Below are 25,526 nucleotides of genomic sequence, written 5' to 3' on the forward strand. Positions count from 1 at the left end.
TTCTTATTATATTTGTCATTTTTTGGAGAAATATAGTGGTTTAATGAACACAATTTACAAGAGAAACACTACATAATTTTATAACTTATGATGAAGAAATATTTATTAACAAATGCATATTTTTGCTATTTACAAAATAAACTAAATCTGTCTTTCATGGTTTACGAACGCATCTGTAAAAGATTATGAAAGAATATTTCTTAGTTTTAAAGAAAATATGTTTATATTTGATAATACAGCAAGATATAATAGAATGTATAGAGTATAAAAAGTTTATTTTTGTATTTTTCTAATAAGACTTTGAAACGTTCAGTTGGTATTAGTATTAAGTTTGATGTAGTGTGTTCGCAACTGGGCTAAGCAATAAAACAGTGTGATTGAGTGTGATAATTTAAATATAGGTTACAATAGGTTATGTTTTCTTGAAGAGTAACAATAAAGACTAAAAATGTCTGTTTATTTATTAAAACTTTGTTCCGAGCATCTAAGACCTCGCAGACTCGTATTTCCAAAGAGGCTCTCAACGCAGGTGGCGCAAAAAGAGGAAACTTCATCAGAAAATGAGAGTTTGAAAGTGTTTGAGAAACTGTCCTCAATATACCAGAAGAAGTATGAGAAGAAGCCCCAGAAACCACCATTCGTCAAGAACTTATTTGTTGGTGAAGTTGATACAGACCTATTAGCATATCCTGAAGCTATTGACAAAGAGGAATTGATAAAGTTGGAAAATGCCTTGTTACCTGTAGATTTCCATTTTAGTCAGGAATCTGAAGGTGTAGGTTTAACAAAAAGTGTTATAGATAAATTAGCTAGTATGAAGTTATTTGGATTGCAAGCACCACAACTTGAAGGTGGAAGTGAACTGAAGATTTCAGAGGTGCTCAGGTATTATGAGTCAATGGGAAAACAGTATAATAACATTGGTGCAGTGCATCATGAATCATGTGGAGTAAACAATTTATTGAAGCTGGGAAATGAAAACCAGCTGAAAAAATATCTGCCAGATCTTATCAGTGGTAAAAGTATATGTACTTTATGCACTCCAGACAATAAGATGTCCAATATGGAAGTTCAAATGCAAGCTACATTTGATGCAAACAAAAATGTTTGGGTATGTATTTCATCCATAATATTATAATTCTTCATTTATTACACATATTTGATTTCAGATTTTAAATGGACACAGGACAAAAGTAATTAATGGCAGCAATGCAGATTTGTTCATTGTTTTTGCTGAAACTGAGGATAAGGTGAGGAAGGGTACAAAACATGTAACTGCATTTATAGTTGATAAATTATTTGGTGGAATAACAACAAAACCAGTGGAGTGCCATGGGCTTAAGGAAACTGATATTGCTGATGTTACTTTTGAAAACACACATATACCTGCAGGTGAGGTCATTAATTAAATAAAAAAATAATAATAAGTTAAATATATTTCTTTCAGAAAATGTCTTAGGGAAAGTGGATAGAGGTGAAAAAATGCTTGCTGGTATATTGTCAGAGATGTGGTTGAGTTCAGGATCATATAGTATTGTACAAACTAAAGCACTGCTGAATAAGTTTATTCAGCATTGCAAAGATATCAGCACAAAATCAGAAAACCTGGCTACAAGTGAGATTGTAAAAAAGAAAGTAGCTGAGGTAAATTATGCATTATATTATAAGTTGAACAATAATATAATAGTTTTTGTTTGTAGATTACTTGTTCTTTGTACGCGATGGAAAGTATGACTTATATGACTGGAGCGTTGATGGACCAATACGAGGATCAGGATTGTGACTTAGAAGCAGCTATCGTGAAGGCATATTGCGCCAAGTACACGCACGAAGCGGCACTCAGTTGTTTAAGTTTAATTGGAAGTCCGGGCTTTGAGGAAGGCCATTGGTGCAATGAGATTTACAGAAATTCGCTCAGTAATTTGATTTTAGTAGAACCTATGGATCATTTGAAGCTAGTGATTGCGTTGCAAGGATTGCAGCACGCCGGTGTTAGTCTTATAAATTATAACAGGAAGATAATTATTTTAGGATTATGTTTTTTTTTAGATTATCATACAAGAGCAGGTGCGCAAGATTAGGAATCCGTTTTACCATGCGACTGCTAATTTGATCAGAATGTGGACGAAAAGGAAAGATCACGAGGATAGACCTTCGCTTAATCTGAAGCTTAAAGAATATTTTCATCCATCGTTGATGAATCAAGCTAATATATTAGAGTAATAATATTAATATTTTATAATAAGTTTTTGTTGTAACTAATCGTATGTTTATTATAGGTATTCTATATTAAGGTTGCAATACGTCACTGAGGTTCTATTAGCTGACGAAGGGATGGAAGTCGTTACGAAACATGTGAATTTGATGAGATTAGCTGATTGTATTTTGGAAATATACGCAATGGTTGCGAGTTTAGGTACGTCCAACTACGTTGAAAGTCAGTGTTATTTCTTAAAGTAAAATATTTACTTGTTTTAGCTCGAGTTTCAAGATCGTATTGTATAGGATTAACAAATGCAGAGCACGAGATATTGCTGACGGAATCGATTTGTATGAACGCTGTGTTAAAAGTCAAAGCTAATGTCACTGCCATCGACATCGGTTATTTAAGTAACAGCGATGCGGGGCATTTTGCAGTTGCCCAAAGGACGATGGACATTGGTCATTACTTCCCGGAACATCCCATGGCCAAGAACTATTAACATTTATTTGCCGTTCCTTTTTTATTGTCTAATACATTTGTAAATAATTTAATTGTATAAATAAATTAGAAGATACACCGAAATATTGTTGCGACATGACGGAAACCCTCACGTGGATAATTTTTGGGGAGGAGGTTGTTTGCGTTTACGAAGCCACGCCTATCAGGAATCCACCAATGAAACCTGCAGCAAACACGGAGTTGCACCGCGCAAACTTTTTCACCTGAAAACCGTTAATTAGAGGAATGTTTCTACTGATGTTACTGCTTTACTTACTTTGGCTAAAATATTTGGAGTCACCCGGTTGATGCCTTTCTCCTCTTTGACCTTATCAGCTTTAGCCTTAATTTTGCCCCAATCAATTTTGACCAACCCTTGGTTCTGGGCTACCTGCATGATGATTATTCCTCCACCCACTGCAAACGCTGCTGTTCTGGCCCCTTTTAAAGTTAGAATACCAGTAACCCTGCAAATATAATCAATTATTCTGATTTCCATACATTATACTTAAAATGTTTACATGTAAAATAAATAAACATTATTCTTTATATAATATCAAAATTATTACCATCCTGATCCAACTCCAATAAGCAGTTGCTTTGTATCAGAGCTTTTTGTTAAATTCGCTATAATTTTGTTAAATGCCTCCTTAGACTTATTACTCATCTTGTCACTGTCAACAACATCTTCTGATTTATCAGCCATCTTTTTATTTATTTATAAAAATGATGTGTTATTTTTTCAAAATAATAATTAATTACAACCAATTTATTTCTTCAAATATACAATTACAATTAATAATTAACTCCTGTATAGTATTAAAGATTTATTTAAATACTATACCAGTATAATAATTATAGTATTTCAATAACTAATACTCTACAACCAATCACAGTTAATGGTAACATCTATTTAGTATTGTATCAATTGTATGTAATTCTTCCTAAGCATTTGACATTCACCTAATAAATACAACCATTAGTATTTAGTACAGAAAATCATAGTTGGTTGCATATATAACAATATTTACGAGAACGAATGCTTTTGTTTAAAGTAAAATTAAGTTTTAAAATATGTAAGCTTAACTTAATAATGACAAATTGAAGTGAATGTTATTTGTAAATAATATCAACATTTTTTTTTATAAAGAATAATGTAGAGGTGACATTTACTGGAATACACATAAAAATAACCTACAATATAGTGATCGTAGACAACACAATAGCTGCTGCCGGATTGTTTTGAAGTATGATCGTTTCGTGAAACTTTTAGATGAAAACGTGTAAAGTTAAAGAGCAAAATTTCAATATGGTCAGGCAAAGAAGAGTAGAAGCCAGCAAAGCTGATAAAGGTACAAACAGCAGCAGTAGCAATGGGAGCACCTCAGTTAAACCAGTCAAGGATAAAAAGACAATACTATCTTATTGGAAACAGTACATTGGTTTCCTCTGCTTCATATTTGCTGCAGCTGTAGGTTACATGGGTTATCTGGAGACTCGTGTAAATACCCCTTATGATGATAAAAAGGTTGGTATTTTCTATTACATAAAGGTTGGAAAACACTGTTTAGTTTTCTAATCTTTATTTCAATGATCTTTATTGTTTATGAATTCTATATAAACTGGAACTGCTGCCCATAGTTTTTTTGTCCATGGTTTTACATTCATTTGTTGTAATTCTTATTAGATTCTAATTGGATATTGTATATATTTAAAAAAAAAACTTTTAAATTTATAGATTGTTATTCAAAGTGGATTGGATATTCCAGATAGATTCTGGGGTTCCTATAGACCAGGTACATACTTTGGTTTTAAGACCAGAGACCCACATTCATTGGTTACAGGATTGATGTGGTATTTTCCCAAGAGATTGAGGCCAGGTGGCGATGGAATTCGGTATGTTCTGTTATAATTGCATTTCGAACCGTTTGTAACGTTTCGTCCTTTAGGCATTGGTGCGAGCAGGGTGACAATCTAGATAAATATGGATGGATACAGCATGACGCTACTTCTTTTGGCGTTCAGGAAATCCACGACGGACCTTTCTTGCTGACAACATCGTTTGTCAAGAGACTCGGAGGATTGCACGGCGGAGATTGGACAGCCAGAATATCGGTGGAAGTTAAGGTAATCATTACATTTGACTATTTTGAATATGATTAGTTGTCAGTCGTCCTGTGACGCTTATAAGAATAATGTAAATACTTTAATGTGGAGTTTCATATAAGGCGATCTATGATCAATGAGATCTATGAAAAGTATTTCAAGAGAGAAATTAAAAAGGTTGAAATTGTTGAAAGTGTTAAGAAAAAAGAGGAAGTTCGTGGTTGTGAAAATGCATCGTTTGAAAAACACGTCGCTGTTTCAACTGCTATTATTGGAACTATCGTTTGCACGTTTATAGTCGTCTGTTTCTGTAAAGGGCCACGACAATAACTTTAATTCAAATGAAGAAGTGCGTTAATGCTAGAATCTAAATAATGTTTATTAATAAATACAATTGATCAAGTCTACGTTGTTATCGATAGTATTTGATAGAATGTCAAACGGAAAGGATGATCAATCGGTGGGATGCGAAAGAGTACAGTTTGACAAGGATATCACAGTGTCATCCGCTCTAATAGGATCGGTGATTTTCACTATTTTAGTAGTGTGCTGTTGCTGCGGATCTAATAGATAAAGCCCGTCGCGCTTTAATCTGTCATCAATATTTGTTATTTAAACTTGTCAAAGAAAATTTCGGAAAAAACTTTTGGAGTTTGGACATGGCGCAGGACAATGACCAAACCGTTAAATTTAAGCTGGACAAAGAAATGACTCTGACGTCGGTGATTGCTTGTACCGTTGCTGCCACCATTTTAGTAGTCTGCTGCGTCTGCGGAGGAAGATGACTTAAATTTTTAGTGCGATTTCATTGTTAAATGTATTTTCATGAACACATGTTATTGTTTTAACCAATTTAAATAAAAAAATATATATATACGATTGGATTAACATGTATTATAGAGAATAGTGGATTTTATTCATATCGTTCTCTCGTATTTTCAGCCTGAGTATGCTAAGAAACTCGATGAGGAGGTTTCTTTGCTGTGGTACACCGCGTTCGATGAGAATATTCAAGGGTATATTAAGACGACGAATACTGGGAGCGAGTTAACGGGAATTCGCGGCGATACTCCTGGTTTGGGGAAATTCAATATAAAAATGTTCAATCACTCTGGTATAATAACTATTGTTAATTTTATACCAAGGCTAGGAGTAATAAAATTTCATTTTATTTTAAGGAAGTATTGAACACGAGTCTTACTTATCGACGGTCGCACCTGGATTAAATTTACTTAAAGAAACTGTGATCTCGTCTTTGAGGTTGGCACAGGATAATCCGAAATCACCGAGGAAGGTAGTTCTTGCTGGAGAATTGATGCCTGCCTCGAATTCTCGCATGGAACCGAACTTCATTGCAACGCAGATTACGGCGAAGCTGCCGTTTACTTTGGACGTGGTTTTCGAATCTGGAAGCGTGTCTTCTCGGGAAAACATGTTGGCTGGTGATGTATACACGCAGGAATTGCAATGGCAGCGACTGCGATTTAATCAACGTTTCGAGGATACCTTTAATTTGCAGGAAAAGGGGTAAAATTAATACAATACTAATTACATATTAATATACAATATTAATATTTTAGATATAAAACTCGGGAGATACAATTTGCTCAAGCGGCGCTTAGTAACATGTTAGGAGGCATTGGCTATTTCTACGGTACGTCAAGAGTTCAAAGTTCTTACACCAAAGATCCGGTGCCTTATTGGAAGGCTTCTTTATATACGGGTGTGCCTTCACGTAGCTTTTTCCCGCGCGGTTTTCTCTGGGATGAAGGTTTTCACGGATTCCTGATCTCCACTTGGGATTTGGACATCGAATTGGATATTATGAGTCATTGGTTCGATTTGATGAACGTGGAAGGTTGGATTCCGAGAGAGCAAATCCTGGGCGTTGAAGCTCTGGCTAAAGTTCCGGAAGAATTCGTTACACAACGGAATAGCAATGCTAATCCACCTACCTTCTTCCTAACTTTACAGCACATCCTCAGGAATCACGAAAAACATTTAACTAATAAACGTTTGGCAACGCTCGAAAGGCTGTATCCTCGACTTCAGGTAATATCATTTGCAACTTTAGTGATTCATGTTTAATCGTTAGTTTTAGGCGTGGTTTGCTTGGTTTAATAATACACAAAAAGGAGAAGTGAGTGGTTCGTACAGGTGGCGCGGTAGAGATCCTTTCACCAATCGCGAATTGAATCCGAAGACGCTCACTTCCGGATTAGATGATTACCCGAGATCCTCTCATCCGTCTGATGACGAAAGGCACATCGATCTTAGATGTTGGATTGCGATTGCTGCAGATACCATTGGGAAATTGGCGGTGCTTTTAGGTGAAGATGGTTACAAATACGATCAGACTGCGGCGTACTTGAAGGATGAAGACTTGATGAACGCTCTGCATTGGTCCGAGTACTCGCAAAGCTATGCGGATTACGGATTGCACACGGATGCGGTCATTCTGAAGAGACCCAAGCAGAATCCTCGAGCTCAAACACAAAACTTGGAAATGGTTAGGGTAATCACGAGGACACCGGAATACCGTTTGGTCGACAACAACTTCGGCTACGTTAGTCTGTTTCCGTTCTTGCTGCAAATCCTGGACGAAAACTCGCCGCGTCTTTCGAAGATTTTAAATAATCTCGATGATCCCAATCTACTTTGGACTCCTTACGGGTTGAGGTCTTTAGCTAAAAGTTCTCCACTTTACATGAAGAGGAACACCGAGCATGACCCGCCATATTGGCGTGGACAAATCTGGATCAACATGAACTTTTTATCGATTCGGGCCTTGCATTACTACGCTGAAAAGGAAGGACCTTACCAGAAGAAGGCGTTCGAGCTGTACAATAAACTGAGAAGCAATGTTATTAATAATGTTATAAATCAATATTATAAGACTGGTTACGTATGGGAACAGTACAACGATAAAAACGGTGAAGGCAGCGGCTGCAAACCGTTCACCGGTTGGTCCGCTTTGGTTGTCCTCTTGATGGGTGAACACTATTAGAAGACTTAAAATTCGCAGTAATAAATAATTTTTAACATCTTTGGTTGCGTTTGTAATAATAGACATTATTTTTATTTGTGTGTTGTAATGTTGCAAAGAAATAAAACAGAATATAGAAATAATCCGCTGTGATAGTGAAGATGAGCCAGTATAATTATCGATAATATCAAAATCACGGTATGCATGTTTGTGAGTGACAGTGGAGAACTTGTAATAAAAGTAACTGCCAAATGTAATATTTGCGTTTTATTTTACACGGAAAATATGGACAGTTCACTGCAGGTTATCGAGCCCCTGGATTACCATTCCTGTGACACTCCCAGGGGTTCGCTGTACTTCAACACATCTTCGCTAACGAAAAATCAGCAGAAGCAGTTGAATACCTTCAAAATCGATACCATCCGAAGCGATGAGATGTACCTGAAGTCTCACCCAGAAGTACGAGCGTTCTCTTCTTTGATTCTTCAGTACGTGCTGAAGAAGAAGCCACGCAAAGATATTCACAACACCGTTTACGAGTTTTTCAATAGGCCGCAATGCGATGTCCGGCAGGATATGGAGCTGTATTTGGAAAGATATTGCGAACGGAAGGAGTGCATTTTTGAAAGTGAAGAGAGCGAGCACTCTTCGAGTGTTTTGGTTGAGGAAGAGGAGCTAGTTAATGATGAGTCGACCACGGAGACAGTGGACACCGAGGAATTTATCAAAGGAATACTGAATACCGCGTTGGATGAGCTACATACAAAAACTTATAGCACAGTCGATGAAGTTTCAAAAAAAGGTAATATTATGCAATCAGCAGCCAACGAATACATGATGAATGCCATTTCGGCTGTTTCCGTGGAGGCGGTTAGCGAGGATAGATTTCATGCACCGAAAGTTAGTCAATTCCTAGATGAAATTTTACTGATGTAATATTTACAAATTAATAAATATCTTAAATGTTTATTTGAAAGAAAATAGTTTATGATATCTGCAATATGAAATATTCGGATTGTGGAATTTACGGATTTGTGGGATTATTATGTTTTTCACAAAAGTATTTTATTTATTTTGTAATAAATAACAGAATATATAAATCTAGTAATATAAACAACTATAAAATTAAAAAAAAAAAAACTTGAGATCAAAGTTACAGAAATAATTAGACTAAATAAATTTCATTTATTTTCTTAAAAATTCTGATTGCATCACTAACGAAGCAATAATAAGAATTGTTTAATAGCAACGTTTTCATGCAGCGAGTGACTGATTTTTTCGTCGATAAAGATTTTCCTGCAAATTAAAAAATACATTATTTCAGTAACAGTTTTCACTGGTTGACTTCAAGTAATCTTACAGTTGTCGTTTGTTGCCTGCTTTAATCTTCTTCATAAATGGTACCATATGTTTCAGCAAAAGTGTGTTGCTCTCGTTTATGTTGATGTATTGAAAGAATAGCTGAAAAAGATTCATGATCGAACCAGCTTCCATGATTTTAGCGAATGTAGAAGCGAGTACCTGCATACAAAACATGTGATAATTTGTTATTAATTTGTATTATAATATAATAAAATATTCTATTTACCTTCAACTGTGGCAGATTATTAGTATCTAATAAATACTTGAACACGCATAAGATCATAACGCATTTGCATCGCGGCTCCATCTCTTTAAAATTATCTTCGAAGATATCAGTATAGTTTTTCTGAAAATGTAATATTTAGTAATCATTCGTATTCAATCAACTCCTTAGTACTTACAGTTGTGTAATAAGCGTAAATGTATGGAATAACGGTAGAATTCAAACTATCTATGGTGCACATGTTCATTATCCTTTTCAACAAATTTCTTTTGGTACTTAATAATACTTCAGGAGCTAAAAAATATTGTAGTAATATAATGGATATGCAGTTGTATAATGATAATTACTATCTTCTAGGAAACAGTGCTTAAGAACAAAATCCAAGAGAACTTGATCATTCGGTTCTTTGAACTTGACAATATGAATGTTGGTGGAGGACAAAGTTTTCGCTAAATTATGCAAGCACTTGAATATCTGAAATAACGATTAGTAAATATGAATGTATGAAATTAGTAATAACTCACCGATACTTGAAGCGGAATGTTGGAGCTTTGCTGTAAAACACCGACGCAGGAATCGATGAACTTCTCTAATTTCTGATCAAGCAAAGTCTTTGTGTTCTCATCAACATTCTTGTATCGCCAGACAAGATAATTTAGGCAGCAGACTACTTGATACTGTAAAATCTAAAATATTAAGTTTCAATTGGATTTGTTCAATCAAAATTAATTATTAACTTACTTCATTTGTGTAAGCGGAAACGTTCCAATCGTAATAGATGTATTCCCAAGTGATGTTTTCTAGGTAGTAGTGCTGGGAAAACAACGAGATCAGCCGAAGTTGCGATGTTATATCCTCGGATTCTTCATTCGTAATTTTGCTTAACTAAAACAGTATAAATTAAAGTAAATAAATTTCTATATTTTCTCTTCTTACGTCTCCTAGAGGTATGATAATGTTCGTGTAGCTTTCAATTACAGTATTGAAGTAATTGAGCAAGATGTCATCAGTTTGCTTCTTGGTGGAGCAATATTCATTAGTGAACTTGGAAAATATGGTGTTTATTAATACCAAAATTTCGTCGTCCGTATTTTGTTCGAAGATGTCGAACAACGAATTGATCACTTCGATTACATCCTGCAAACAAAGTAGCTTATGAATTTCTGGTATCTTCAAGTATTTATTATATGTGACTTACGCCACGGCTAAATTCCGTCCTGCAAAAGTCGATGAGTAAAATAGTCTGCAGGAGAAACTTCAGGCCTTCGTTGCTAGATTTATATTTATCTATAAAGGAGTTAATTTTGGGCTGGAAATGTTCAATAAATTGTTGGTAGTTTGCAGCAAATTTCGCTGCTTCCGTTTTACGGTTGTTCGGAATGCCACTGAATTCCCCAGTCAGCATATATTTAGCTGCATAATAGAACATCTTGATCAGCTTGTTCTCTTCATATTGAGAAAATTCACCGTTGTTGTCGTATAAATACTCGAGGATGAAATCGAAATCTTGAAACTCACGAGCTGTATCGATCAGCGCATCGACAAACAAAGCAGTGCTTTTATCCTAGAAAGCAGTTATAATAACTATTGCTATCAGTATCCAATATATCAACATACCCTAGCGGAATCGAATAACACAATTTTCTTCAGGAACTCTTCTGGTAGAGCTTCGGAAAGCAAATAATACAAGTAATTACCAGCGGCTCTCGCAATATTTCGGTTCTCCACATAAATGCATTTAAATATGTAGTTGCGAATGTCCGAACTATGCTCCACGCATAATCTAATTAATAGAAATATTAGGTAATAATACTTGAGCTCTTGGTAATCACTACTTACTCCTTAGTGTGCTCGTAGATAACTAATATAGCTTGTTCAACAACGACTTGATTCACATCCACCAAACGATTTTCTACTTCCTTCATTAAACGCGAAAGTATCAGTTCTTGCTCTTCAAATTGATCTCGTAGTAGATTCGGCATTAAACATTTGATTGTAGTCAATGCAGCAATTCTAATGACCGGTTGCTACGATACGATTGTTTAATAGTTAAAGTAAATGAACTTACACATTTGATCTTACAATATCAAGCAACATTCGCCTCAAGACCGTCAACGATTTCTTATTAGCCATAAGATTTGGAGCTAAATGTATCCATTTATTGCACTCGTTCAAACACGAAGTGCGCATATAACTCATCTTCGCATCTGATAAACCACTGAAACAAAATTTTATTTAAAATCCTCATCTAAACGTGCAATTAATTCAATTACCAATTCATATAATAAACGTTTAAACACGAGTTTATTTTAGTATGTAAATACGCCTGTTTCTCTTCGTCTTTATCTATATCTTGCATGATCGAAATCAGCTCTGTGCATAATTTTACCACTAAAAACCATAAAATTTATTTATTTTTTTTTAAAGTATTCATTTTTATTTATTACCTGTAATTACTGCCGTATGACGAACAACTCGAACCATAGACTTAGACATCACAATTAAAATCTTGAGTAGTCTATCTAAGAAATAATGATCGTAGACAATATTGCAACTGCTGCAGGTTTTCATCAAATAATAAATGAAGTTGAAATATGTTTTCGAAACCGATTTGCAGTACGTAGTTTTATTTATTAAAACGCATTGGAAATCCTTGAGAAATATATAATTATAAGTATAGGTTTTTTTCGTGTAATTCAAATTGAGGACTACCTTTTGTTGAAGAGACGACCATTCTTCGAGCTGACCGTTAATTTCGTGGAGGTTTTCCCAATCGGTTAAAGCTTCTTTCACATCGAAGCTTTGGTAACCCATGATGTCGATTATGAATTGCAGTATCGCGAATAAAGCATTACCATCAAATTGATACTCATACACCCATTCATTAATTATTGGCTAAAATTGAAACGAGTTCATTTTTAAAATAAATCAAATTCGTAATTATTTAAATTTTTCAATCGTTGTAACAATTATTTTGTTATTTCTAAAAACAAAGACAAGTGATTGTTTCTGTCAGTATATTTGTTTCCCTATATTTGGTCATCGACTATGCGTTTTTAATGATAGAAGTGTATCGATCACCTATCCAAACACTAAATCGTTGTTTAACTTTCGTAAACCATCCACAATATGCGATTTCACAAATATTATTGATTATGTTTTAGTTAATTCGGATAAGTAATTTGGCTTAGATCTTATTAGAAATATGTTGAAATCAATTTCAATGAAATTACCTGCAATGAATTTGGGTTATTCACAACTTTCCAATACATTCTATCTCTGTTAATCGGTTTAAATCGGGTCGCATCCTTGCCGATCTTTTTAATTTTGATCGCAGGAAGAGGTAATCTCTCGATGGCGACCGAGCTGGTAGCTGTAAAGAAAAGCTCGCATTTAATATAGTGTTCAAAACAATCTCTTATACTTACTAGAAGTAGACGATCGTAGTCCAGAAGTGTCGAAGGAAATGGACGAAATATCTGAAAATAGACTAGGACTATCTGTTCTTGATTGCGAAGTATCGAGCCTCGCTCGTTTTCGCGAATACAAAGAACCATCATCGCCTTCACTTTCAGACATCGAAACTAGCTTTAGCCAAAACTTGCTGCACGCTAGAAGTGTGGATGAGCACTGAGTAGCAATTGTACACTAGTTCAATGATCCTTAGGATTTTTTTTTAAGTGTAAACCAATAGGAATCCGCAAGGAAGGCACCTTTTGGCAGTTGTTTTCAAATTCGCCAATAACAATTTTTTCGATGGCTGCTCGATTTCGTAGAGCATTGTGGGAATTTGTGTTTTTTTTATACGAAAATAACAAAACACTAGCTACAGAGTATTTTCATTTGTGTTATGTAGAAAAATCCGGATATCTTTGACAAGAATATTTTTTGATTATTGATAATCAACTACTAATTTCGATAAATATAATATTTTAGAACCTTAATATCATCTAATTTTTACCAAATTTTAAAATATCTAGAAATATTTACAAAAAAGAACATGGCAATTATATTGTAATGATTATTAAAATTGTTGAAGTTATACAATTAGTAGTTAGTGTAGAATCTTTATTTCATAAATACAGTTAACTTTTTAAAATGTTTTACAATCTTGAACTCATTAAACAATACAATAATTACATTTTGGCTCAACATTAAGGGGGGTGGGGGGACAAACAAACATGAATTTAAAATGTCAAAATTTGTTAAAAATTACTTTGTAAAATAAATATAAGTCTGTGAATGCATCTCTTTAAGGATACACTGGATACCATGAACATGCGCCTCCGCAAGGTGAGGACAAATTGAAGTTAGGCACTGGCGAAATGATAGTGCCATGGGGATAATTGAATTGCGGAGGCATAATATGATGCTGCATGAATTCCGGTGGGAAGAAAACTTGCGGATGGTAGGACATGGGAGGAATCGGCGACATGTTAGGCGAGAGGATGATGTTGGGTGTGAGAACTTCGGAAGATTTCCTCATGAAATGCGGATTGGGTGGTTGCAGGTAGACCAAATTTGGCTGCTGATTGTAGACGACCTGCTGAGGAGGTGGTTGAGGAGGCGGTTGCTGCTGCGGCTGCACAACGGGCTGTTGTACTTTCACTTCCTGCTTCCGCACCAAAATATCGTGAGCGGTCTCGCCGTTGATGTTCTTGCAATTGACGTTTGCTCCAATATTCAGCAGGAGTTTACTGAAAATGGGATTCCTGTTGATTGCAGCGAACATGAGAGGAGTCAAATCTGAAAGCAGATGGTTAATCAAATTGCTACGCAATGTCTATTAAGATGTTACCGATATTCGGTATCGTTGCGTTAACATTGAAATTCTTCTCCAAGAGATAACGAAAGATGTCCTCGTGGTTGAAAAGGATCGCTAAAGACAAAGCGGAGAATTTGCTCTCCATGCTCTGCTTCGAAACACCTCCGCATAGAAGGTGATTTAAAATTTCACGCAGAATGTCCATGTTTCCACTGGCAACGGCCATCATAAATATACTCGCACCTGAAATCGATTAACGGATGAAAAAATGATTTTGTAGAGCTTCGTATTTTACCGAATCTATTTTTCTTGGTGGCGTCAGCTCGTTTCGACAGGAGGTAACGAACGACCTCCACGTGTCCATTCCTTGTCGCCATCATGAGCGGAGTCCATCCTGCGAAGTTCTCGAGGTCAATCTTCTGGCCCTTCTCAACTCCTTCAGTCACTGCGTCCAGATCTCCCTTCGAACTTGCGAAATGCAGTTCAGAGTTCTTGTCATCATCAAAAGTCGTTTTTGGATTTTCAGCCAGTGTTTTCTCCATGTTCAATTTAATGTGTATTGTGCACTAGTATATTTCAAGTCAAGAAGATATTTTTACTATAAAACGTCGCTTTTTTACGAAATAATATTGATCTGATAAAGCTAAGTTTTTCAATGAAAAAGAAAAGACGTTTGATACATTTGCAACCAAAAATTGTTTTATTTTCAGAATACATATATGTTTTCTACTTAACTCTAAAACATAAAAAACGTAAGCAATACAATTAAAAAATCACATTTATTGCCAAAATTTTATTATATTTTTCATTCTTAAAAGAAAGTACTTCTTGATATGGGATTATATTAAATTTAATAATATGTTTCCCTGTAAAAATAACCACGAGGATAATTTCTGATGCAAAACTTTCTGTACTCGTCAAAGAGCAAAATAAGTCCAGAGAAAGGAAGAGCATATAACCAGCTGTAAAGAAATATATAAAAACCATGATTCAAGTATTAATGTTACATACCAATGTAGCCCAACTGGGTAGAATTTCAAATAGGACATGTAGGGAGTGTAGGTGAGGAAGATTGCCAACAAAGTTTCGATGAGGATGCTCACGTTCATAAACCAGTTGGTCATACCTTGAACCATAATTGAATTCAATCTAGTTTTGCAAGCCAAGACGTCGCCCCATTGGCATACGACGACTGCGATCATGAAAGCAGTGGAGCACGTATATTCCAACTGCTTTCGCTCTTCGTAACTCCACTCTTGTCCATAAGAATCCTCTAAATCGTTAATATAATACGTGTCCCATTCTGGCCTTAGACCTACATTTCAGATCTCAACAATCAGAATTGAAGATTTATTAAAGAAGTTATCTTACCAAAAAGTCGATTAGGCTTGAAACCATACTCATACATGATCAAAAAGTACACGAAAAATCCAGCGCAAGCTTCCAATACTCCAATGTGACAATAGGCTAGGAAATATAATCGGAATGTAACGAGATTATCCACGTTTGGGTTCCTAGGTGTTCTCTTCATAATATCGCTTTCTGCTTTTTCGTAAGCCAGACTAATTGCAGGCAACATATCTGTGAGGACGTCAATGCAGAGAATTGCCAAAATTCCTAAAGGTAGAGGAATGTTGCAGACGATGAACATCAAGCAGGGAGCGAGTTCAGCAATATTTGAAGCCAGAACGTAAACTATCGATTTCTTCAAATTGTCGAAGATCTTTCTACCTTCCTCGATTCCTGTTATGATCGATGCAAAGTTATCATCCATCAAAATCATATCGGCAGATTGCTGCGACACCTCCGAACCGGATATACCCATGGCTATACCTATGTCAGCTTTCTTCAGAGCAGGAGAATCATTGACACCATCTCCGGTAACTGCAACTGTTATTGCAAAATGATTATTACTGTTATTTTCGATTTTTGTCTTCATATGCACCAATATTTTTGAGTCTCTGAAGCCCTTCGACGATCTGCAACTTCTGCGTGGGAGAAGTACGAGCGAAGACGATTTCATTGTAAGTGTATAAAATAGCATCCAGCTCATCCTGCTGCAATTCCCTCAACGTCGTTCCAGACACAACAATGGCATCTTTGGTTTCATCATGATCTGCATTATAAAATAAAGCGGCGTCTTCAATTGAGTCCGTTGTGATTATCCCGACTTCCTTAGCTATAGCTTTAGCTGTCACCTGGCAAATGTTGATATTAGATATTATCTTAATAAATTCTATCCTTCTTACAGGATGATCGCCTGTAACCATTATGACCTTGATACCAGCGGTCTTACACGTTTCCACTGCGTTATGGACCTCAGGTCTTGGAGGATCAATTAACGATATGAATCCAACAAAGCGAAGACCTTCCGTAGGAAAATTTGGCAATGGGTCTATCGTGAATGGATACGAATAGGTGTAAGTATCTTTCATTTCCATATCGCAAAATCCCAAAATTCTTTCACCTAAAAAAACTTATTGTATCACATTTTTTCATTATTGATCTTTTATTACCTCTAGCTGCAAGTTCAAAGCAGGCTTTTTCGCAAGTCTGCCGCAATTCGTCGCTCAACTCCTCAACATCGTCGTTAATGAAAATAGTTTTGCAGCGCTCTAAAATCCGCTCCGGTGCACCTTTCATTACCATCAAGCAATTGTTAGCTAAAGCATGAATGCTCAGCTATATACAAAAAGAAATATTAAAGATCTCTTCTAATTTTAATCAGAAATTTACTTGAATTTTTGAAGTGGAATTGAAGGGAAGTTCGATTAGTTTCTTATGCGCCTTTCTAAACTCATCGGGATCACCTTCTAATCTGGTTAGTTCGATGAATTTCAGTATAGCAGCCTCGGACGCATCGCCTCGAACTTCCCATTTCATAATATATTTCCGAGGTGTTCTGGTGTTTATAAACTCGGCCCTATTGCAGAGAGTGGCGCACCTAATCAGGATATCAAAACCGGGCGTTTCCGTGTACTTTCTTGCATCGTATTGGTCCTCGCTGATATCGGCTTGGACGACATCTCCGTTATACCACAAATGGCAAACGGTCATTTTGTTCTGGGTCAAAGTTCCTGTCTTATCGGAGCAGACTACGTTCGTGGAGCCCAAAGTTTCGACTGCTTCCAAGTTCTTCACCAAGCAATTCTTCAGAGCCATCTTTTTAGCTGTTACCGTCAAACTCAACGTCACCGTCGCTAATAAACCTGTTTTAAATATGATCTTATTTTCTTGCTAATATTATTATTGATTATAAATGTACCTTCTGGTACATTCGACACTATTATGCCTATGATGAAGAGAGCAGAATCTATCCAAGGATAGCCGATGGCTATTGAAGCCACGCCAAAGATGATTCCCAAGATTACAGCCCAAAACGTTATTATCGTCATGAATCTGTTCAGTTCTCTTGCTAGAGGTGTGATACTTGGATGAAGCCTTGCTGTTAAACCAGCTATTTTCCCCATCACCGTGTGATCCCCGCACATTATAACAATACCTAATTAATTACAATCTCATTTTCAGCTTACTATAATTTCGAATTCTATAATACCTTGAGCAGTACCCTCGACGGCATTAGTAGAAAAGAAAGCTACGTTCCTCGTCTCCAAAATATTTTCATTGGTGCATTGATTTGTGCGCAACAAAGGTTCATTTTCGCCTGTAATCGAGGAATTATCCACCTTAAAACCTTGGCTCTTCGTTATCCGAACGTCAGCAGGTATCCTATCCCCAAATTTCATATCCACCAAGTCTCCGACAACCAAATCTTTAACATTAACCGTAATTTGCTGACCATCCCGAATAACTTCCGCTTTCTGGGGAATCATTGTTGCAAACGAATCCATAATCTAGAAGGCATAATTGCAGATTTCCAATAACAAATATTTGTTTAAATTAAAAAAACCTTCGAGCTTTTGTTTTGTTGATAGTACATGAATATACCAGTCATTATGATTATCAAAACCAATACCGCAGCTAAAAGCAAATTATCAGTATCCACTTTCTTCCTATAAACGTATTCGATGACTGCTGCTATGATGCACAGGGAAGCTCCAATCCACAACAACAAGGAAAACCCTATACCGTAAACTAGTTCTTCAAATTTATATTTTATTACGTACAAAGTTACCTTCAGTAATTGTTTTAATGAATTTAATATATTCGGGAGTTTTACGAGAAGGCGTCAAAGCGTTTGGACCTGTTTCCATAAACAGCTGCCTCGCTTTATATTGACTCAATCCACGCTCAATATCCGTTTCCAATCTCGAGCATAGCACGTCTGCAATAGTTATTGTAGTGTTTAAATTCTAAATTCTACTCGCATTACCTATTGGAACAGTATGATGATCGGTGACGATTTCCTTTTTGAAGTTTTCGAGTCTCTTCAAGCTCTGATCTTTGCGATTCAACTTTCTAGGCTTCGCTTCCTTCTTTTTCCCCATTTTATAAAATCAAATTGAATAGTGAAAATTTGGTATTCTTTGTCATTTTAAAATGACATAATAACAAATCAAAGACGTCAGTTCGAAAAAGTATTGAATTTGTTACATAATTTCTATTTAGTTAAAATAACTTTTTCTATTAGTTTTTCTGAGTTTCTATTGGCTGGAAAGAGAAATTGCAATAAGAAATCGTTAAAACTGGTGTTAAATAGGCTGCAACTAGTTATGTTGTTTATAATGAATGATTCGAAAGTTTCTTTTTATTACAATTCAATGGATGGAAAAATGAACAATGAGTAAATGATTCGATTATTTCGTTGTATTAAAATAAGCATGGTATATTACTTTATAAATTTATACACATATCACTTCATAAATTCAGCATACTGTACAAGAAACTAACATAAAATTGGAACAATCCTTAAATAGTAGTGTATATAAAGTGTGGAAAAAAATGTGTTTCATGAAAACTCCATCAAATACAATCATGTAAAATATATAAAGTGGTAGCAGTCCAAGTATTGTCGACAGAACCCCTTATGACGCAACAATCACCAATATCCAGAAATCCATTTTATTAACAACCTTTACAATACCCAAAAATACAGAATGAAAACCAACAAAGCTATGCAACCGGCTGCCGCTTTCACGTACATCGATTTGGTGTTCAAATATGTTGCATCTTTCTTGTATTTCTGCGTAAGCATCGATAAATTTTGGGTCTTTGTATCCAATTCTATAAAACAATAAATCAATATTTAAAGTATTTGTATAAGATTTCATTTAAAATGTAATTACCAGAGAGTACAGTTCCTCTTTGCAAAACATCATCAATATTCTGTACCATGATCCTCTGTACATCTTGCAGCTGATTGTTGATGTTGCTCAGATTCCTCCTCGATCTAGAATCCATGAATATCTTCCTAGCTTTTTGAATGTAGTTATCAAATTCAATGAATGTGTAGGGTCTAGTCACTGTGTTCACTTTCTTTCCATACTGCCTGTGGAATTCTTGTGCAATATCATCCAAATATGAATAAGCCAGTCTTTTGGAATAATTCTTTTCACATAAACACAAATAGCATATATCATGTTCTATGAGGTAACTAAAAAAAAATCACTTAATAAATTAGTTATGCTCAATATGTTTTTTTTTTAATGAGCATTACTGGAATAGGAATGGGCCTGTTTCGATTGTGCATCTGGCTGGTGACTGTGGTCCCAGTTTCCTGAAAAGCATCTTCGCTTGGTTTTGGTAATCTAAGATATTCCGACCACTCTGAAATAAATTGAGGAGTAGTAAGGGTCATAGTTTATAAACAAATGTTGAGGGCCAACCTGTTCATCTTCCTGCATAGTCGCCGCCAATGGAAGACCATCGGCGATCCTTGCGATCATTGTCATCAGCACCATTTTCGCATTAATTAGGACCCTCTTTATTGCAATTAACTAGACCGAACTGAACAACACAATTGAAATTTATCTATAATTATTTAGGTTATTATTTACACGTCACAACACACGTCATGTATTACATCTGGCAGGACAGTGTCCTACTTTATCCAATTGTATTTAAAAAAAATATATTCATAAAAATGCAATATTTTATTCATATTTCTATTACATAATTCGTTAAGATATGTTATCACATAATAATAATAGTTTAAGACAATTTTATATGTATAAATCAGAGACTATTTGAGCTTGAATAGTCTGGGTTCTGAATCATAGATGTCATAATGATACTGAAATGAATTATATTTTTGCTTTACGAATTCTCGTTTTACAAATTATAGAACCCAATAGGGGTTTCCAAAACGTTTTCTTCAACGGAACACTTCGTAATTCCTGAAATGTTCACGAAAGATATAATCAATAAAGTTAAAAAAAATGAGAAAAAACTTTCATTATTTCATTTGTAATTATTTCCTTACAAGTTTTCACGAAATAGGTTTATTAATGGAACATACTTTGGGAATGCCTGCAATAAGATATACAGTGGAAACTCACTTAACGAGAAAAATGAATTGTAAGAAAAATGTCTTGCATAACGAGGTACGTTTCGCATAACGAGTGGCGATGAGAAGAGAAGTCCCGGATTGAGCGCCTGCTACATTTCACTCAGTGAGTCGAACCGAAATTTATTTTGTTCCGGTTTCGGTTTTTCAATTGATCAATTTTTCGTTCCGGTTAAGTGAATAATTCCGGTTTACGGTTCGACTCTCTGATTTCACTATACGAGTAAAAATCCGGAAATTTTGGAACGGATTAACTGTACGTTAATTTAAAATGAATTTGCACAATAGAGATTAAATTAAAAATCAATTAAAATAAAAATAAGCTCATGTAAAAAATACCTATAACCGAGGAAGTTGAAGAAATATAATATTATATGTGTCTGTTATTTTTTCTGATAAGTTACAAATGTTATAATTATTAAGTTCTTTCAATAAATTACAAATTTTGAATTCTTAATGTTTTATAGACATGAACTATAAAATGACATTTTTTATATAAACAGATCTACTATTATTAATTGATTGGATTAATGGATTAACAGTCGATTAGATAAATAAGTTAACAACCAGAAATTAATATTTGTAAAAAAAATATGTTTTTGGATTTTGAAAGAATATTTTATATAAAAATCTAAATCCAAGTCCAATTCTCTACGTAAAATATATGCGTCTTATAGTCCAAAATATATATTAATTTGTTGTGAAAGATTTTAATTAAGTTAAACGTGAAAGTAGATTGATGCATCTTCACAAGAGCGTAGGGTCATTAAGATAAGGTATTCTAAATGTTCGAGTCGAATCATTAGAGACAGGATGATTTTGTTGTACCCGTTCCATATTTGTTGTTTTGTTTAGTATCCCATTTTCATTAGCATCGTTATTATGATTGCGAGCTGTGTGAAATATTAATTTGTTACTTTTTATGAAAGGATCAATTAATAACGATGCGAGTCCTTTGTGCGGAGGCTACCGAGTTGGAATTTTTCGGCGAAACCATTTTAAATTGCCTCCTGTGCAACGAGATGCATCTCTCTTCGATGGGGGGTGATGCCACCTGGACGTCCCGCGCATCATCGCAGGAGTTAATTCCTTCGATTGTGCAAGTGGATGGTTTTCTTTCCAAGCATTCCTTCTCTTCATTCGAAGCCCCCCTTTTTCGTTGCCGCTTCCACCGCTCGATGGAAATGAGTTTAATTTAGGCTGCATCGCGCCGAGTGTTTTGTGCGCGGACGTTAATTAATTACAGTCGGTGGATGGAAAGAGAGAGAGAGAGTTGGGAGGGCGGTGGCGGCGGCGGAAGGTTCGTCGTGGTCGAGGATGGCTATTGTGGGGCCTGATGGGGGCCTAATAGTCCGCGGCTCCCGCGCGGCATCGTACAAAGCATTCGGCCTCTCGCAAAGTAGCCGCCACTCCAAACATCATTAGTTCACTATTGTCTAAACTAATCTGAAGGCGCAGCACAAAAATCACTGCCATCACATTTTGCTCCCATCCACTACTACTCCGACCGGCCTTTTGATATTAGCTACAAATTAATAGATCCACACTTTCGTTATACTCTCTACACGCCAAAAGGGATATTAATTAATGTGCTTCTGCGTTATTATTACTCGTTTTTTTCATATCGCTCGTTGATGATGTTCATGTTCTGTCGCTGCCGTTGATGATCGAAATTAATTACAATTCGAATAAGCTCGCTAAAAATATTACTGAAAAATTGTCGAAATCATTAATTACCAGAACGTACCCTACACCTAAATCAACTTCATAGTAAAAACTGCAATGGAAGATCATTCAATTGTCAACGGTTTTGTAACAGTAATGATTTCGTAATAATTTAAATATGTAAAGTAATTCTGTATATCAAATTTTACTCTAATTCTAACAAAAAATATTTCTGTTCTTATAAATTTTCATGTTATAATGTTTAAGTATTTTAGTTGTTACTATGTTAAAAAATAATGAACTTTCTAAAACAAAAAATTGAGATTTAGTTTGTAAGAGGATAAGCTTTAGATGTTTTAAAAGAATGCCGCCATGGTAAAAATGTGCAAATAAAACTTTTCTCTTTGATTTATTAATTAGTTTCATATTAGATATAAAATATTACTGAAAATTTGTCGTACCAGAACGTACCCTACACCTAAATCAATTTCATAGTGAAAACTGAAATGCAAGATCATTCAATTTTCAATGGTTTTGTAAAATTAATGATTTCGTAATAATTTAAATATGTAATGTAATTCTGTATATCAAATTTTACTCTAATTCTAACAACAAATATTTCTGTTCTTATAAAGGTGTAAAAATAACATTTGTTTCATGTTATAATGTTTAAGTATTTTAGTTGTTACTATGTTAAAAAATAATGAAGTTTCTAAGACAAAAAAATGAGATTTAGTTTGTAAAAGGATAAGCTTTAAATATTTTAAAAGAATGCTGCAATAGTAAAAATGTGCAAATACAACTTTTCTCTTTGATTTATTAATTAGTTTCATATTAGATATAAAATATTACTGAAAATTTGTCTTACCAGAACGTACACCTAAATTAACTTCATAGTAAAAACTGAAATGGAAGATCATTCAATTTTCAACGGTTTTGTAACACTAATGATTTCGTAATAATTTAAATAAGTAATGTAATTCTATATATCAAATTTTACTCTAATTCTAACAACAAATCTTTCTACTCTTATAATGATGTAAAAATATCTTCCTTTTTTTTTTCAAGTTATAATGTTCAAGTATTTTAGCTGTTACTATAGTAAAAAATAATGAACTTTCTAAGGTAGAATATTGAGATTTTGTTTGTAAGTGGATAAGTTTGAAATATTTTAAAAGAATGCCGCAATGATACAACTTTTCCACTTTAATTTATTAATCACTTTCATATTAGACGTATTCCATTTTAAGTTAAGTTCTTTTAAAAGATTAAAAGAAATTCTGTATTTCGAAATGATAATCTTCTCTTTAATCAAACATTTTACAAGAATGGTAATAAATTCCATTTCAATAGTTTGGTGAAAACTAGCTCAGATTTTTATTATAAGATAAGTAATGTCACAAAAAATCTTTATGTTTTAAAAATCACATTTTTGATTTGTTTTAAATCTTATATTTTATAATTATTTCAACTGTTAATATCTAATGAACTTAGTTTTGGATGAGTATAATCTTTACTTTAATTAAATATTTTATTAGTATAGAGTCTATGAAGGTCTGTGGAGGTACGTTGAAGGTAATTGCATTGGGAGTGGAACAAAAGGATCATTGAAAATTCGGTGTACGGTAGGAAAGGATCGAAGAAGAGGACGATGAGATAAAGATAAAGAGAAGACTGAGATAGAGAGAAGAGAATGGATGCCGTCGGAAGCGGTTGAGTGGTCTCGTGTATGTGTGTGTGTATATATCAACCAGATCTATCGTCATATATACTACATCCTCCACATTCTGCGAGACGTGTGTCGCTTTGATGGGATATCGCGGTTAGTTAGGTACATCTCAGACCGCCCACAGGAACCGTAATCCCATTACCGTATCGTATCCCATCGGATGGAGCGCGGGGCCCTTTAATAGCTCCAACATCCCCCGAAAACCGAAATTAGTTTACTTACATGGCATATCCAGCACATTGTTACGTAACCGCGGGCAAATCAAAGCTAATCACGTGCGATTCACTTACGGACTTCGCTTCGACGTCGCCCGTAGGATAATCCCGCTTTGAAAATTCGCCGCGACGAAACCCCCATTTTGTGCACAAGTTATTGGCGCTTAAAAACTTTTTAAATTACATTTTTTTTCGCTCCCTCGTCCATCTCTGAGGGCCCTCCGCGACGCCCTGTTTTTGTTTGTGTCTGTGTGTGTATGTGTGTGATTATGTATTTTTTGCGCATCGCTTCCGAGATTTTTAGTAATCGCAACCAAAGACGAGTTAATTTGAATATTTTCCAGTACAGCGAACGTTGATTACTTTTAACTAGACTTCTTTGATTTTTTTGAATAAACCTATAACCAAGCACTTCTTCGGCATATTGGAAAAGTCCCTTCTTTTCTCTTTTACACATTTTTTTATTTCTGTTACTTTTATTCTCAATACATAACATAACAATTTACAACATTATTAACATTATTTATTAAAATCAATAAGTTTATTTATAAACTGATTATTGGGTTTATTTAATAAATAATTTCAGTATTTGTAAGAACTTTCAAATTTTTAACTTTAAAAATTAATTATGAAATTGTTGTGTCCCGGCATTAAGAAATTTCTGGACACCGTGGATTATCTCGTTGTGTAGTCTTAGATGGATTTATGAATATTAAACGCAATATTCTTAATTAGTTTTATTATACACATCAGAGTGTTTATTGGGAAGTCAACTATACAAGTGTTGATCTCATGGATTATTAACTAAGAGTTACATTCTCCTCTTAAGTTAATAATTAGGAAATGTTCTTCTCTGGACTCACTAAGTAAGACTATGTTCTTACTTCAACCTTCCAACTTAAGACTAACTTTCTTTACATAAACATCCTATTTTATAGTAGAGAATTAACAAAGTGGCAGTAAGGGAAACTAGTACTTTTCCGAAGAATGTATTTGAACGATTGTACTTAATTTTCCCTAAACATTAAGTGTTAGGCTGATGTATATATGTTTATTCATTATCAGTAGTCCTTACATGTTGATTAAAAATAGTGATTAAGAATAGTCGTTACACATTGATTAATTGCAATCTTGCTAAGTGGAATTTATACTAAGTCATTAAGTAGTACATACACATACATGAATAAAATAATAAGGGTTAATATAATATAACTAATAACTGTTACACATAACAAAATTTTAATAGATTGATCGAAAGATAAATTAAAGTTAAAGTCGAGAAGAAGTCTTTGTTATGAACAACTCTCG

At 34.7% G+C, this 25,526-nt stretch overlaps 9 protein-coding genes across 9 annotated transcripts; 3 read left to right on the forward strand and 6 right to left on the reverse strand.

The window, feature by feature from the left end:
• Window positions 1-345: 345 nt before the first annotated feature.
• Window positions 346-2,713, forward strand: LOC108567482 (acyl-CoA dehydrogenase family member 9, mitochondrial). The gene is made up of 7 exons (XM_017927978.1): window positions 346-1,111; window positions 1,170-1,392; window positions 1,448-1,644; window positions 1,701-1,991; window positions 2,050-2,219; window positions 2,280-2,416; window positions 2,479-2,713. Exons 1-7 carry the CDS (start codon window positions 449-451, stop codon window positions 2,700-2,702), a joined length of 1,905 nt encoding a protein of 634 aa, XP_017783467.1. The 5' UTR covers window positions 346-448; the 3' UTR covers window positions 2,703-2,713.
• A 114-nt stretch (window positions 2,714-2,827) lies between these two features.
• LOC108567483 (FUN14 domain-containing protein 1-like) lies at window positions 2,828-3,468 on the reverse strand. Its single transcript, XM_017927979.1, has 3 exons — window positions 3,271-3,468; window positions 2,979-3,168; window positions 2,828-2,925 (listed from the first exon to the last, which is right to left on the reverse strand). Exons 1-3 carry the CDS (start codon window positions 3,405-3,407, stop codon window positions 2,848-2,850), a joined length of 405 nt encoding a protein of 134 aa, XP_017783468.1. The 5' UTR covers window positions 3,408-3,468; the 3' UTR covers window positions 2,828-2,847.
• A 338-nt stretch (window positions 3,469-3,806) lies between these two features.
• On the forward strand, window positions 3,807-8,056 carry LOC108567459 (mannosyl-oligosaccharide glucosidase). The gene is made up of 7 exons (XM_017927949.1): window positions 3,807-4,229; window positions 4,440-4,597; window positions 4,651-4,828; window positions 5,750-5,921; window positions 5,986-6,334; window positions 6,388-6,859; window positions 6,909-8,056. Exons 1-7 carry the CDS (start codon window positions 3,975-3,977, stop codon window positions 7,812-7,814), a joined length of 2,490 nt encoding a protein of 829 aa, XP_017783438.1. The 5' UTR covers window positions 3,807-3,974; the 3' UTR covers window positions 7,815-8,056.
• Window positions 7,988-8,729, forward strand: LOC108567361. The gene has a single exon (XM_017927777.1). It carries the CDS (start codon window positions 7,998-8,000, stop codon window positions 8,727-8,729), a length of 732 nt encoding a protein of 243 aa, XP_017783266.1. The 5' UTR covers window positions 7,988-7,997.
• Window positions 8,730-9,007: 278 nt separating this feature from the next.
• LOC108567362 lies at window positions 9,008-9,950 on the reverse strand. Its single transcript, XM_017927778.1, has 6 exons — window positions 9,903-9,950; window positions 9,726-9,852; window positions 9,557-9,672; window positions 9,382-9,501; window positions 9,154-9,314; window positions 9,008-9,089 (listed from the first exon to the last, which is right to left on the reverse strand). Exons 3-6 carry the CDS (start codon window positions 9,623-9,625, stop codon window positions 9,008-9,010), a joined length of 432 nt encoding a protein of 143 aa, XP_017783267.1. The 5' UTR covers window positions 9,626-9,672; window positions 9,726-9,852; window positions 9,903-9,950.
• A 611-nt stretch (window positions 9,951-10,561) lies between these two features.
• LOC108567363 lies at window positions 10,562-12,957 on the reverse strand. Its single transcript, XM_017927779.1, has 9 exons — window positions 12,807-12,957; window positions 12,612-12,751; window positions 12,091-12,273; window positions 11,826-12,030; window positions 11,652-11,769; window positions 11,461-11,596; window positions 11,218-11,405; window positions 10,996-11,161; window positions 10,562-10,942 (listed from the first exon to the last, which is right to left on the reverse strand). Exons 1-9 carry the CDS (start codon window positions 12,955-12,957, stop codon window positions 10,562-10,564), a joined length of 1,668 nt encoding a protein of 555 aa, XP_017783268.1.
• Window positions 12,958-13,428: 471 nt separating this feature from the next.
• LOC108567409 (ankyrin repeat and SAM domain-containing protein 6-like) lies at window positions 13,429-14,729 on the reverse strand. Its single transcript, XM_017927841.1, has 3 exons — window positions 14,439-14,729; window positions 14,177-14,386; window positions 13,429-14,124 (listed from the first exon to the last, which is right to left on the reverse strand). The coding sequence occupies exons 1-3, from the start codon at window positions 14,683-14,685 to the stop codon at window positions 13,631-13,633; spliced, it is 951 nt and encodes a 316-aa protein (XP_017783330.1). The 5' UTR covers window positions 14,686-14,729; the 3' UTR covers window positions 13,429-13,630.
• A 264-nt stretch (window positions 14,730-14,993) lies between these two features.
• Window positions 14,994-18,591, reverse strand: LOC108567364 (sodium/potassium-transporting ATPase subunit alpha-like). Its single transcript, XM_017927780.1, has 12 exons — window positions 18,477-18,591; window positions 18,279-18,428; window positions 18,054-18,226; window positions 17,700-17,997; window positions 17,409-17,645; window positions 16,880-17,352; window positions 16,660-16,825; window positions 16,393-16,610; window positions 16,089-16,341; window positions 15,515-16,033; window positions 15,155-15,458; window positions 14,994-15,105 (listed from the first exon to the last, which is right to left on the reverse strand). Exons 1-12 carry the CDS (start codon window positions 18,589-18,591, stop codon window positions 14,994-14,996), a joined length of 3,018 nt encoding a protein of 1,005 aa, XP_017783269.1.
• A 317-nt stretch (window positions 18,592-18,908) lies between these two features.
• Window positions 18,909-20,120, reverse strand: LOC108567470 (vesicle-trafficking protein SEC22b-B). The gene is made up of 4 exons (XM_017927960.1): window positions 19,930-20,120; window positions 19,761-19,870; window positions 19,390-19,697; window positions 18,909-19,327 (listed from the first exon to the last, which is right to left on the reverse strand). Exons 1-4 carry the CDS (start codon window positions 20,002-20,004, stop codon window positions 19,179-19,181), a joined length of 642 nt encoding a protein of 213 aa, XP_017783449.1. The 5' UTR covers window positions 20,005-20,120; the 3' UTR covers window positions 18,909-19,178.
• Between the last annotated feature and the right edge of the window lie 5,406 nt (window positions 20,121-25,526).

This window comes from Nicrophorus vespilloides, unplaced genomic scaffold (genome assembly GCF_001412225.1).
Source record: "Nicrophorus vespilloides isolate i.1.1-1 unplaced genomic scaffold, Nicve_v1.0, whole genome shotgun sequence".
Classification (NCBI taxonomy): domain Eukaryota; kingdom Metazoa; phylum Arthropoda; class Insecta; order Coleoptera; family Silphidae; genus Nicrophorus; species Nicrophorus vespilloides.